This window comes from Calidris pugnax, unplaced genomic scaffold, assembly GCF_001431845.1.
Source record: "Calidris pugnax isolate Ruff unplaced genomic scaffold, ASM143184v1 scaffold24, whole genome shotgun sequence".
Taxonomy (NCBI): Eukaryota; Metazoa; Chordata; class Aves; order Charadriiformes; family Scolopacidae; genus Calidris; species Calidris pugnax.
The window spans coordinates 37,482,499-37,495,915 of NW_015090922.1; the positions used below are offsets into that span (position 1 = coordinate 37,482,499).

Genomic DNA, 13,417 nt, shown 5'->3' on the forward strand with positions numbered 1-13,417 from the left:
AGGTAGGGTGCGCGGCTGCTCATGAATTAAATATAAGTCTCTGAGTGTCCTGAACAAAGCGACCGTCCCCTTGGGAAGGGTGACGTCTCCCCAGTAACGTGATTGCTCCTTCGGAAGCAGAAACGTGTAAACGCTATAAAACGCGGCGGCGGCGGCGGGCAGCTCAGAGCGTGCGGCGGGACGGAGCTCTCCTCCTCTTCTTCCTTCAGCCTCCTCACCCTCCGCCGCCATCCCGGCAGCCGCGCAGCGGGACAAGGGCGCAGGATCCCAGCAGCGCAGCGCACCCCTCCGCTCCGCTCCGCGCCCGCCCGGCCAGAACCCCCCCCCGACGGACTCCCGGCTCCGTGAGTAACTTTCCCTCCGCCGCAGCAGCGACTTCCCCGCGGGTGAGGAGGGTGCCCCGGTGTGTGTCCCCCCCCTCCAGCCCCGCAACTTCCCATTTCTCTCCTCCTGGACCCGCAGGGACCGTCGGGGTGGCGCGGAGTGGGTCTGACCGTCCAGGGCAGCCGGGGAGGGACGCTTCTTTTTATTTTACCGCTGAAAAAACATAGTTTGGGTTGGTTTTTAAGGTCGCTAAAGCGCGGGCGATGCTGCACCTCCCTCCCCACACCCCCCCACACACACCCCCGCACTGGGGCCGGGGGTCGTCTTCTGGGGGTGCCACCTCTCCCTGCCCGCCGGTAGCTCCCCCGCCGCGGCCACCCCTGTGGCGGGGCCGGGTCGGGTGGCTCGTGGGCCGGTGGGTTGCGGGTGGGTCGGTGGGTGACGGCTGCCTTCTTCCCTCCGCAGGTGGCGGCCATGGAGCACCGCGGCGCCTCCCCGCGCCTCCTCGCCCTCGCCCTCCTCAGCGCCCTCTGCTGGCGGGCGCGGGCGCTGCCCCCGCGGGGGGCCGCCTTCCCCGCCGTCCCGCGGTAAGGGCCGCGCTCCTGCTCCGCGCCCCGCGCTCGGGTTTGATGGTTTCGGGGAAGCCGAGGGGGGCCGTGGCAAAGAGACGGTGTTTCCCCTGCGCTCAGCCGACGGGCACAGGGGGCGGCGCGACCCGTCGGGGGGGTTTTGCTGGGGAACCGGCAGGCGCGCATCTCCGTGCTCGGGGGCTTTGGGGACCAGCCCAAGAGAACCTGCCCTCTAAAAGCCCCCCCGAGACGGGCAGGCACCCTCAGAGGCACCAGCCACCACCCTGGCTGTCGGTCACCACCGTGTATGTAGAAGGTGTAGAGGTTGGGTGCTAAAATGTGCTCCGGGACGTGATGAATGGCCATCAAATCAATCTCAGCTTCTCTTGAGGGAAAGCTCCTTTATCCCCAGAGCACAGCTGGGCGGGTGTGTCTTTTAAAAAGCAGAGACATACATGGGCAAACCCGAACGTATTAAAAATTCCTAAATCGTGGATGAGGGGACGTGGTTCTTATGGGCTGATGTGCTGCATCTGCCCTGCTGCGTCCTTTAAAATGTTAAAGTTGTTATTAGTTGTCCAACTAAAGTAAATCAGATGGCCGAAAGGTATGTTTTGTGTTCAGGTGAGAGGAACATAAAGTGTAAAAAGACCAAAGGAAAACGGAATAGAAAAACAGCAGAGTGACCGATTTTCCAAAGGTGTGACTTGAGTTGGTTTATTTCCACAATAACTTTACTTTGTTTTTACCAGACAGAAATCTTACACGCCTCCGATATATAAATATTACTAATAGCTGTAATGACTGTAAAATTACAAAGACAATAGCCTATCCTAGTCTTTGTATGTGATTTTTGCACATCCTCACACACGGAGGTTTGCTATAGCCATGGGAGCCTGGTGTCTGCCACGGAGCGTAACAGCAGCTGAAGGAAACCTTTGATGCTAAACGGCTTCTGTGCCGTCGGGCTGCCCTTCTTAAAATATGCCACATCGTAAGAAACAGCAGTTCATGAAAATGTGAAGTAACTGTAAATCAGTTTATAGAGAGCAACTGCCAGGATGCATTTTAAAAGATTAAATGTGAACCTTTTTTAACTTGCAACTAGGAAATTAATTTAAACATGAGAGAGTAAGACCACATAGCGAAATGTGACTGCTCTTCATTATTTAGTTTGGAGTTCTTGATGGTGTATTCATATAAGACGATATGTGACTGCTCTTCATGTTTAGTTTGGAGTTCTTGATGGTGTATTCATTTTCTTTAGAGAAGGCCTAAGAAGGGTTTCATACTGCATTTCAATGCACATTTTAAGTCTTAATTGGAAGGTAAGTACTTCACAGGAACTGTTTGCACTTTGCATGGGTGGAGGCTGGTAATTCCATCCATCGTTTATATAAAACATAGTTAGGATGAAAAGCTTCATGGTTGTCACTTGAGCTGTAATTGCCATACATTATGTGCTGTCCCTGGAATAAATTGTGTGCAATGACAACATATATCTAGAAAATATGCATTAGAGAGAAGGATCTGTTATGTCAATTACTCTATCCCTGGGCGTGGATTATATCCAAAAAGTCATTTTTGTTTTATACAGACTGCTTTAAAATGCCTTATGGATTTAAGTAGGTACGTCGATTACTCTATCCCTGAGCGTGGATTATATCCAAAAGTCATTTTTGTTTTACACAGACTACTTTAAAATGCCTTATGGATTTAAGTAGGTAAATGTGCATTTTGACACAAACCAGAATGTAAGTTGCAGTGAAGTGTTGCATGTCCTCAGCTAACTGTATCTTTACATGGTCTCCTTCTCCAACAGATTGGGAAACAGAATGCCATTTGATGGAGCCAGTGAACCTGACCATGCCCACGGGTCATTAAAGTCTGAATCAGACATTTTGCAGAACACACTACCTGAAAATGAGAAATTCTATTTTGATCTCTCCAGAATTATTGATAGGTGAGTTTCTTTACTATCATAAATACAAATGATGATGCACTATTTGAATTATGCCAAAGATTGGTCACATTTTCAAACAGACATAGGAAAGGAAGAATCAATTACAGAAAAAACCCCACCTGGCCTCTGGTTGAATACTGGTAGCAGTAGGAATGTCTGCAGAAATGTTGATTGCGTTGCCATTCTGGCACAGTGAATTCATTCACTTCCCAGGAAGGGCTAAAAAGTATATTGTGAAAATCTAGAAGTTGTTTTATGAAATTAAATGCACTATTTGAATTATGCCAAAAGATTGGTCACATTTTCAAACAGAAATAGGACAGGAAGAATCAATTACAGAAAAAACCCCACCTGGCCTCTGGTTGAATACTGGTAGCAGTAGGAATGTCTGCAGAAATGTTGATTGCGTTGCCATTCTGGCACAGTGAATTCATTCACTTCCCAGGAAAGGCTAAAAAGTATATTGTGAAAATCTAGAAGTTGTTTTATGAAATTAGCTTAATCTAATATGTACAATAGATAACTTAAGGAAAGTAATATTTTTACAAAATTAGATGCACTATTTGAATTATGCCAAAGATTGGTCACATTTTCAAACAGACATAGGAAAGGAAGAATCAATTACAGAAAAAACCCCACCTGGCCTCTGGTTGAATACTGGTAGCAGTAGGAATGTCTGCAGAAATGTTGATTGCGTTGCCATTCTGGCACAGTGAATTCATTCACTTCCCAGGAAAGGCTAAAAAGTATATTGTGAAAATCTAGAAGTTGTTTTATGAAATTAGCTTAATCTAATATGTACAATAGATAACTTAAGGAAAGTAATATTTTTACAAAATAAAAGTTATCAAAATTATATGAACCCAGGTTGTATTGTGGAGTTTATTTATTGTCCATTTCAGAAATGCAAGGCACGCTGATGGAATTTTCACCAGTGTCAACAGCCATCTTTTGGCTAAACTTGCTGTGAAGAGATATCTGCATTCGCTTATTAGAAAACGAGTTAGGTGAGGTGACACTTACATTAGGTAGATTTTTTTCCTAGCTGGCTTCATTGGCAATTTTTTACCCTTCTGTACCTAAGTTCTCATTTTTGCTATTTAGAGATAATGAAAGAAAAACTGATATAATAATGGGGGAGCTGAAAATCCTGCATAACAACTGAGTGGTATTTGTTACTAAATGAACGTTACTATATATTCCTGATACAGCTGTGAGGGTAAAGCAACAGACAATGCATGTAGCACTGATAATAAGTACTGGTAATATTATAATGATTATCATGCCAATTTGCTATTTTTTTTATCTGATAATGTTTTTGCTAGCTTGATGGATGAATGACAAAAGTGCATACAAACTGATTGATTACTCCGTATTTACCTAGCAACAGGGCAATGCTTAATGAAATTAAGAAAAGATTAGTTTAGAGTGAAAACAAATTTTTTTCCTACTCTAGAACATCTTGCCAGATGTTTGGGAGATCTGTATTAGAGAAGGATTTGAAAAGGAATGAGGGAAATCCATGGAAAAGGGATCTGTATGCAGCCTCCAGACGAGGACATTCATAGACGAAGGGTTGCAGGATGCTGGGAAGGATCACTGTACACCTCCCTGATTTTCTTATCCCTAAGCAGCAGCTACTGGGCACTTTCTGGAATGGAACAGTAGAATACTTTGGTCTGATCCCATATGACAGTTCCTTTGAGTGCCTGCTTCATATGCTGAAAAGCTGAGTGAAAATTAGGTCCTGCGTTTATGTCAATCCTGCCTTTGCTCTGGAACATATAGTGCCAGTTTCTCATACACTATAAACTAACATAGATCATTTCAACCAGAACACACTGAGGCTTCCCAATGAAAAATAGGCCTCCAAATTTGCACAAGGTGTGTTTTGTCTCCTGAAACCTCATTAAAACAAGCATTTGTAGCTACTTATGTGATGCTACACTCTTACTTTCCTTAGAGGTAGGCTCCCTCCTCACTGAGTTCAGTGTAAACAGTGACCTGGTCCTTTAAGAGCTTACTGTGACTTCAAGCAGCCTGCACATTGGCATTGCACTAAAATATAGTTATGCAAATGATTGAAATCCGAATAAAGTCAGTTTATTAAAAAGAGTAACCTGGGCTATGAGAACAGACAGGAGGGAGTCGTGAAATCCACGTGCAGCCATTAGATCCTGCAGAATTCCTGGGACAGGGGCTCTAGAAATCATTGAATATGGATCCTAATTGCATGGGCCATGGTAAAGTTGAGCAGGAGAAAGAAATCAGTAGGAGGTGTGCCCAAAAGCTCTGAATACTGCTCCTTAGAATTTGATCCTTGTTACTAAAATATGTACTAAGCAATAGAAGCAGTGGCTTCTTTTCGACAGATGATCCAAAGTCATAGTTGGAAATGAACTCTGAAATGAAAATCTGATTTTATTTAGCTAATCAATATTGTAAACTTTGTTTCGCTCTTTTCATGGTATCTTCTTTTAAATGGATGTTGCCTATTAATTTTTTGCATTGCCAGCTCCCAGGACAGTCCTGTCAAACGCCACTCTGACGCCGTCTTCACTGACAACTACAGCCGCTTTCGAAAGCAAATGGCTGTGAAGAAATACTTAAACTCAGTTTTAACTGGAAAAAGAAGGTACTGCAAGAAAGCAAATATATATTGGTTCAATACTTGTGTTGTAGTAAGAGAGGACAAGCAAAAGCAATGGACATTAATGACTTTATAACGTAGTTTATAACCTGCTTTTCAAATACAGACAGTGTTTTCTTCCAGACTGGAACAGACACTACAATCAGATTAGAATAAAAGAATGAAGAGGAGAGAGCATCTGGCAATTTTAAAAAGCTGCTGACAGATTCTTAAAATGGTTTTATTTATTAAAAAGACCTCTTAAAGAAAAATCCACAGAGCTATGGAACATGAACATAAAATTTATAAAGAAAATACACTATTTCTTGACAATATGCCTTTAAGGACATAAAATGAAAATTTACAAGTTCCAGAAAGACTTAATCAGTATAGGTGAGAAGTGCCAGCATATGTTTTTGTAAATCTTATATTCTGTTTGCGTATTCACTCATTTAGACAACTGCTTTTAAATTTTCATGTCTCTTTGTCTGTTAAACGTGCCGTTTCATGTAATTTATAACACTTTGGTATAGGTGTAACAAAACATGCAGTAGCTACAGTTAGAAGGCGGCTTCTTGATTGCTTTTTCTTCTGAGAGCAATAAATCTTGTTTCTGATCCTCAACAGCCAGGAAGAGTTAAACCCCGCTAAACTTCGAGATGAAGCAGAACTTCTTGAACCTTCCTTTTCAGAAAACTATGATTCTGTAGATGAGCTGCTGAGCCACATCCCACTGGTAAGCCCAGATTTTCTTTCCTCTTGCTATCTGCTACTTGACTTGACCCATAAAATTAGATTAGTTACACATGAAGTGTGGCCTATCAGAAAGGCAAAATCATCCAGGAAAGAGCCATGGTCCATGAAAGGCTGCATATTTCTATAGGGATTGTGTCTGAATATAATAATCATTTTAATAACAATAATTAAGTTATCCCATGATTGCTGTTATTGAAAACTCCTAATTAAATGGCACTGTTAATAATGCACCTAACTCACTTGGGTGTTTCAGCTTGTCTGCACTGCAGCATAAGACCAGAATTGACTCATTTTTAATTACAAAGATTATTATTTCTTCAGAGAACAAACTCAAGGATATTTCTTTTGATGAAAAAGAAAAAAAAGAAAAAGAAAAAGAAAAAGAAAAAGAAAAAGAAAAAGAAAAAGAAAAAGAAAAAGAAAAAGAAAAAGAAAAAGAAGAAGAAAAAAAGCTGTGCACTTTATTTAACACCAATTTAATTAGAAGGGAGTTGCCCCTGGAACTAATAGGATCAGCAACATGAACCCTTAGCATTAGGAAGGCACTTGACTCCCATCTAAGATGTGCTGCAGAGGGATCATCTGGTGTGCAAATATTGTCGTTACTGTTTTCCATTTAGCTACTAATATTTTTCTAAAATCATTCAAAAATATGATCCTTTGGTTTACTGACATGTAAACCCTTCTACATCACAGGACTTGCAGGGACATAAAATTGAAAGGTTGACATAGAAGTGAATCAGGCTTGGTCTTCTCAAAGTGTGTTATGAAATTGATGATAGGATGGGTTTTGTCATTTAGATGTGTCTCAGCTGCAAGTAAGAAAAAAGGCTACTCTTGAAGATAACATTTTTTTAATTATTGTTTTTGTAGGGAGGGGGAATAAAAGTGATTTCTGCAAACTGTTGTTTCCTTCCAAGACTGAAAGAAAATGTTCTTTTCCTTTCCACAAATGTAGGAGTTCCTCTAAAGTTCCCAAAGATTAGAAAGGACATAAACTGCTTATGCCTTAAGGAACAAAATAATTTGTCAAGTGATGGCATTCGAGAAAGAACATTCTTTCTAGACAAGATTATTGCAAAAATATCTGCTCCTGGATTTGGCACCTTCTAAAATTTGTGGCATTGACTAAGTGAGAGACAGCAGTGGTGCAGTGGGTCGTGGGTGTCCTCCTGGAAATATTTTTAGTCCTTTCCTTTCTTATGGACTATAATGATGTTTCAGATCTCCCTATAGGTTAATTGCTCATTCAGCATTGAATGTTAGTGGTCATTTTATCGCAGAGCCCAATTGATGATGTAGTGTGCATCAACAAACCTGAATTCGTGTCTGTATTTCAAGGATACAGTTGTTTTCAAAATGAGCTGTTGTGCACTGTAGGCCAACGTGCAGTAACATTTTTGCCTATTCCTTCATCCTTTCTTCCTCATCCTACAGCCTTGCCTGCTGGCTGTAATGCCCGCTGAGCTCCATCTCATGCTTGTCAGCCCCAAGCACAGCAATTATTTTCTGTCAAGTCTTACTTTTTGTCTGCTGCCTGCTTCTATACGCCTCATGATGCAACTGCTTATGAAAACGGCTTTTAAAACATATTTCTCTTTTTCTTTTCAGGACCTCTGAAGGACATCTGGTAAAGTCTATGAGAAGAACAAGTTATTTTTGAGTTCCACATAGTATTTCAAAGAGATGACTTTAGTCATCAAACCAGAACAAATATGTTGTGAAGTGAAAGTTGTGATATATTTGTTTCTTATGTAATAAAAGTTGATATTTACATTGTAAATATTACTCTAGAGTTCTCTACTGAAAGCTGTACATATGGATGCCAGTTTAACTCATGAGAAGTCTGTGAGTCCATATGCTGTAAATCCTTTACTTCAATAAATTCATTTGAAAATGAGTGTGCAGCTGAAAAGAGCCCATCCTTACTACTTAATTGGCTTATTTTAGGTATGGTACAACTTCAGATAAGCCTGTATGATAATAGGGATACGTTTCCAGATAGCTTCATAAACAAGTGTAAAAATGTGAGGAAAAGAACGTACAAAGTGTGTAAAACTGCATTACAAAGATTTCTGAAGGTTACTGCCAGGTGAAAGGGAATGCTTTCCTAGCAGCTTAGCAAGCAACCAGAAAAATGAAAAAGCATTACAAATTATTTGACTTCCAACAGCATCTTTCCTTCCTGTTCACATTTTTAATATTTCACAATATACAAGGTATATTAAGATCAGAAGAGTATCCTTTGTATTCAGTCACATTTTGGATGCTTTGGAGTTCACAAAGCACACACCAAAACAAATGCTAACCATTGATTCGTTTAATGCCTAAAGTCACTGGTTATTCTACATTTAATTGTCTGTAGCTTTAATGATAAAACTGTTCCTTAAATATCTAAAATAGCTGTGAAGACACATTACTATTTCTTCAGAAGGAATGTAATTTACAGAATATGCAGATAATAAATCATTGTATTATCACAGCAAACTATTACTGGTTTGGATCAGTGCTACAGGTACCTGGGACAGTAGAGGTGCCAGTGAGGGCTGTCTCTACTACAGTAATAGAGGAAGATACTGTTTTTAAACTGAGGTATATTATGTTATATTAGAAAGACAAGCAAGTAAGACTCCAGTCCTGATTTCTTTAGCTTTATATCATTGCAGCTTAGTATGGAACTGGAAATTTACAGCTCATTCTCTATTGCTGTGAATCAGAATCTGGTTGGATTTTATTAAAAGCGTAGATTTAACCGATTGGATCATTTTCTAAAAAATTATATACTGTTGTGAGAACTTATAGTTCCATTGCAGTAAGCAAAGTGTGTGGTACTGCATGCACAACATATGAAATGCATATTCATGCATGATACCAGCCATAACGCTCCCATGACTCCCCTCCACCTCCTAGAAGGAAATGAAATTTGAAGTAGAAAAACTTATCAGATCTACTTACAAGTTCAATTTAGAATTTCAAGTATATTTATATATCATACATATGCACATAGTGATAAAATTGATTTACAAGTTTCACTTACAAGTTTACTGTTCCCAATTTCAAGGAAGGAAGTTTCAAACATGATAAAATTTGAGATTTGTGGAGAGTAGTTCTCATAAATATGTAGCCTTGTGATTTGCAAATTTTTTGAATATTGGCAACTGCATGTCAAAAGAAAACCAGCTTGCACAGATCAGACGCTATTATTGCTATTTCTATCTAGTCTTGACAGAATCTATTTTAGCCTAAGCCAATGCATGGTTCACAAAAACTAGACATAATTTTGAAGTCTTCCCTTGAAAAGTGGTCTTCTAATGGTGGTCCACTCTCAATTCCTGTCTTATGAAAATTTGAGTGCAAAAGTGGCTTTGAAAATACTTGAGAGATACAAACAGATTGATGCTGTCATACTTAATTGGAAATTCTCTTCAGTACAGTTTCAACTTTTTTAGGATTCCTAAGATAAGTAATATTTTTAAAAGTGAAAAAAAAATAGCCGGAAGAAAAGCTGTGGTCTATGTGTGGTCTTCATACACAGAACTTTTTTTTAAATATGCATAATGTTCTTTCACTCAATTTAAAGTAACAAAAATTGGAGTGATCAAACTTTTGACTCCACAATTCCAGAAATCTTTATTTGTTTTTCTAAATTTACTTTTTTTTAAAAAATGTTTTTTTCAGTTAACCAATAAAGCATATGATGGAAGAGCTTGTCTTCCATGTCTAATGTTTAACCTCCGCAATATTTTGTTCTCCACAGAAAAATGCAGAACATTAGAACAGATATTTTGTCTTTTACAATGGAGATGGAGTGGGTTACAGAAAAAAGGGATGTTTATTAGGAAATCATATTTATATTATAAGATACAGAAGTAATACCCTCATTGTAATAACTAAAAAAATACTGTAATAGCTTCTTCAGAGGGTTAGCAAATAGCGACAGTTTAAAAGGCATGCTAAATTTTACCTACATTTTAGCAAAACATAGCACTGAGAGATAATAATCTCCAAAATAACAAACCCGACTTGATATTTGTGTCAAAGGATGGCTTTCAACTTGTCATAGCAATTTTTGACATTCTATAGAAGATATAAGGCCCAATTCATACATCCAGACTAGCTAATTGTGGAAGATGTAAATCGTTCATGTCATCTCCACTGGCAAATGCTTATGGTAAGGTTAAATGATAAGATTGAAGAGAAAATTGCAACATTTCACTGAATTAGACAAATTTTTGGTCTGTCAATGAGTCTAGACACATGCTACCAATCTTGCAACCCATCTGCAAAGTGTCACAACAGTGGAATCAAAATGTTGTGTTACTATGAAAGGGGCAGCTCCAAAGAGAGTGTCAAGAGGACTGCTAGGTGGAAAACAAATACCCGGGAAATTTAGAATAGCATCACTGGCAGAGAGAATGCAACCACTCAGGAGGAAAGAATAAAAGGGTGAAGGGTTATTGGGGTATATGCCAAAGAAACATTTCACCATGTTTCTGCAGGATATCACTTTTAACACAGGATAGGAATTACTGCAGTTGTAGAGTATAAAACTAATTGCTTTTTGCTTTATTGAAAGGGGTTTGCGTTTCAGACCTATCTAAAGACCCCTTTGCTTTTCAGACCCCTAAAGAAAGGCACAGATTCACCTTGAAGTGCATCTTTACCAGCACTGGAAGGGGATATTTTCTAGTCCTGAATCCATAGGAAGGAGTTGCATTTGTGTGCATCTCTACAATGATCATGCACTCAAGAGCAACCCCCAGGATAGTGTATAAGACCTTGAAAAACTACGAAAGTATTACAGCTGGTAAAAGCACATTAAAAATTAATAAAACCCTAACAGCTCCTCTGATGTGTTAAATGGGTTTGAGGGGCTATGAGTATTTGTCCCACATGAAAGTCTGGGACAAAATTTCTGTTTAAAAATATGAAAATGGGTAACTTGGATCTAAAATGTAGGTATGACTTCATGAATTCTCCCCAAAGAAAGACCTTTGGGGAAGACTTCATAGAATCATAGAGTCATTTGCATTGGAAAAAACCTTTAAGATGATTGAGCCCAACTCATATCCCTAAGTGCCACGTCTACAGGTCTTCTAAATACTTCCAGAGATGGTGACTGAACCAATTCCCTGGGCAGCCTGTTCCAGTGCTTGATAACCCTTTCGGTGAAGAGTTTTTCCAAATATGGAGGTATGCAGGAACAATTTATTTACTTGCAAGGCATTATGGAAAGGTAGATGGAAAAGGCTGTCCATTGCCTCTTGTGATACTGCCTGTGCTTTCCACTACCTCTTTTAATTTTCCTTGTTTTCTCTCTCTCTCCTCCACTTATCACAAGCTTCCCCACTCTTAATACTCTCACCTTTGGCATGCAAAGCTAGTGTATGAATATATACGTAGGTTTTTGAGAGGAGCAATTACAGCAGACCTTAAATTTATGATGCAGCAATCTAATAACTGCCAGCCTTAGTTATGGAGATGAGCATTGCAGAGAACTGGCACAACCAGATTTGAAGGAGCAACCTGTCCTGCTGACAAACAGCCCCTGACTTCCCACTGGAGATTTCCCATTTGGTTTGTGACTGACGCAGGAGGCTGACCTTTCCTCAGATACATCAAATAGAACGTGTAGCCTCCCGGGGCTTTTGCTGGCTTGGGCAACTGCAATATTTTCAGCTTTTCTCCATTTTGCTTTGGAACAGTCATAGACAAATCACTTGCCAGGTTGACAAGCTGGTTTAGGAATGGAGGTAGGAAACTAGACACAGGTCTTATACATCAAACTTTTAAAAAGTCTGAAGAATATCATCTCCTGGTTCTGAAGTAAACATCTGAAGAATAATTCGTTGCATCTTCAGGTTCTGAAATAAATAAACAGGAAAGGTTTTACTTCAGTTTTATATACAGATGCATGTAAGCCACTTAGTAGGGAGGAGGAAAAAACATCTTTCCCTGTTTTCAATAGCTTAACTCGTGAACATTTGTAAATAAAAATATGGCTGATTATTCAAAGATTAAACTGAAAGTGACATAAATCATGATACAGTAACAAAAATTATCTAAATATCACCATTATTGTGGTGAGAATATTTTCAGTAGAGCATGTTTTTGGGAAAAAATGGGGGATGTTTCAGTGAGGGGAAAAAAAAAGGAGAAAAAAGACCTTGTCCTTACCCACTAAGTGAATTATTTAATGCTAGACAGAGATTTGCATATGAGAATATGTTTAAAAGAATGTACGTGAGTTTGATGCATAAAATCCATTTTCTGGATCTTTTCTGGAACTGTCCTGGATGTTCAGAAGCCCTACTTCCTGTTTCAATGAGACCATCGCATCCTAGAGCTTACATGATTTCCAAACATGTGATATAGATGCTTTTAATATGTTGTTATTATTACTTAGTAGTTGTCACATCAGAATTTGCTCCTCTCCAACACATATCGTCATTTTGGCATGGAGGAAAAGCAGAAGAGAAGCTAAAACCAGTCAATGTCATCTATTGTTAGGTGAAATGGATCAGTGAAGACCTTTCTACTTAGGAAATGTACACAGAGCTGCAATTTTTGCTGGCCAGGCTACTGACTGAGTACAGAGACAGAACAGTCCCTAGTTTTCCTAGGTAAAATTACGTGATAGTGTTGCCACTTGGCCAAATGGTAGGAGGTGTCAAGTTCTTGCACATCAGCTCTTTGGTAGAGAAAAAATCATTTATATTGAGCCTAGATGGCTCCTAGTTGCTTATTTTATATACTATTGAATGGCTTTTTACTGGAAGTGGTCACAAGTAAGTTTGACAGATGCCTTATCACCATTTGTTGCTATTCTAATACAGCTCTTCATCTTTGTTTTTCAGCCCATCCCGCTTCCCATAATCACAGCCAGAACATCTGCACACTGTTTTAAGCAAGCAATTTTGCCTCTTATTAGGGAGTATAGAAAGCAAACTGCTGTATTCTAGGAAGGCTGTTCATGACAAAGCTAGGGATATATAATTAATGCAGAAAGACTGAATCTTGGTTGAAAAGTTAGAAGAGTTTGAAAAATTCTAGGTTTGGTGCCGATGGTTTCAGTCCCATTTGGTGATTCCTTCCAGAGTATTGTGCTTGACTGCCAAAGCTGGCCCCAGAGCCCCAGTCTTGAGAAGTCAAGCATGTAGTAAGAAAGAAGAAACA

General features: G+C 39.7%; 1 protein-coding gene across 2 annotated transcripts; it reads left to right on the forward strand.

Moving 5' to 3' along the window:
- Positions 1-42: 42 nt before the first annotated feature.
- VIP (vasoactive intestinal peptide) lies at positions 43-8,156 on the forward strand. 2 transcript variants are annotated; one of them, XM_014950519.1, is made up of 7 exons: positions 43-344; positions 790-911; positions 2,716-2,856; positions 3,759-3,863; positions 5,372-5,491; positions 6,113-6,221; positions 7,853-8,156. In XM_014950519.1, exons 2-7 carry the CDS (start codon positions 799-801, stop codon positions 7,859-7,861), a joined length of 597 nt encoding a protein of 198 aa, XP_014806005.1. In that variant the 5' UTR covers positions 43-344; positions 790-798; the 3' UTR covers positions 7,862-8,156. The 2 variants fall into 2 exon arrangements, with proteins under 2 accessions (XP_014806005.1, XP_014806004.1); XM_014950518.1 differs by lacking the exon at positions 3,759-3,863 and having other exon boundaries at positions 56-344.
- The last annotated feature ends 5,261 nt before the right edge of the window (positions 8,157-13,417 follow it).

What these genes read in the sequence shown, in the direction of transcription:
- VIP (XM_014950519.1), top strand. Translation starts at nt 799, where the DNA reads ATGGAGCACCGCGGCGCCTCCCCGCGCCTCCTCGCCCTCGCCCTCCTC. An exon ending in GCCTTCCCCGCCGTCCCGCG is followed by an intron (nt 912 to 2,715) that starts GTAAGGGCCGCG and finishes CTTCTCCAACAG; the next exon opens with ATTGGGAAACAGAATGCCAT. An exon ending in CTTATTAGAAAACGAGTTAG is followed by an intron (nt 3,864 to 5,371) that starts GTGAGGTGACAC and finishes TTGCATTGCCAG; the next exon opens with CTCCCAGGACAGTCCTGTCA.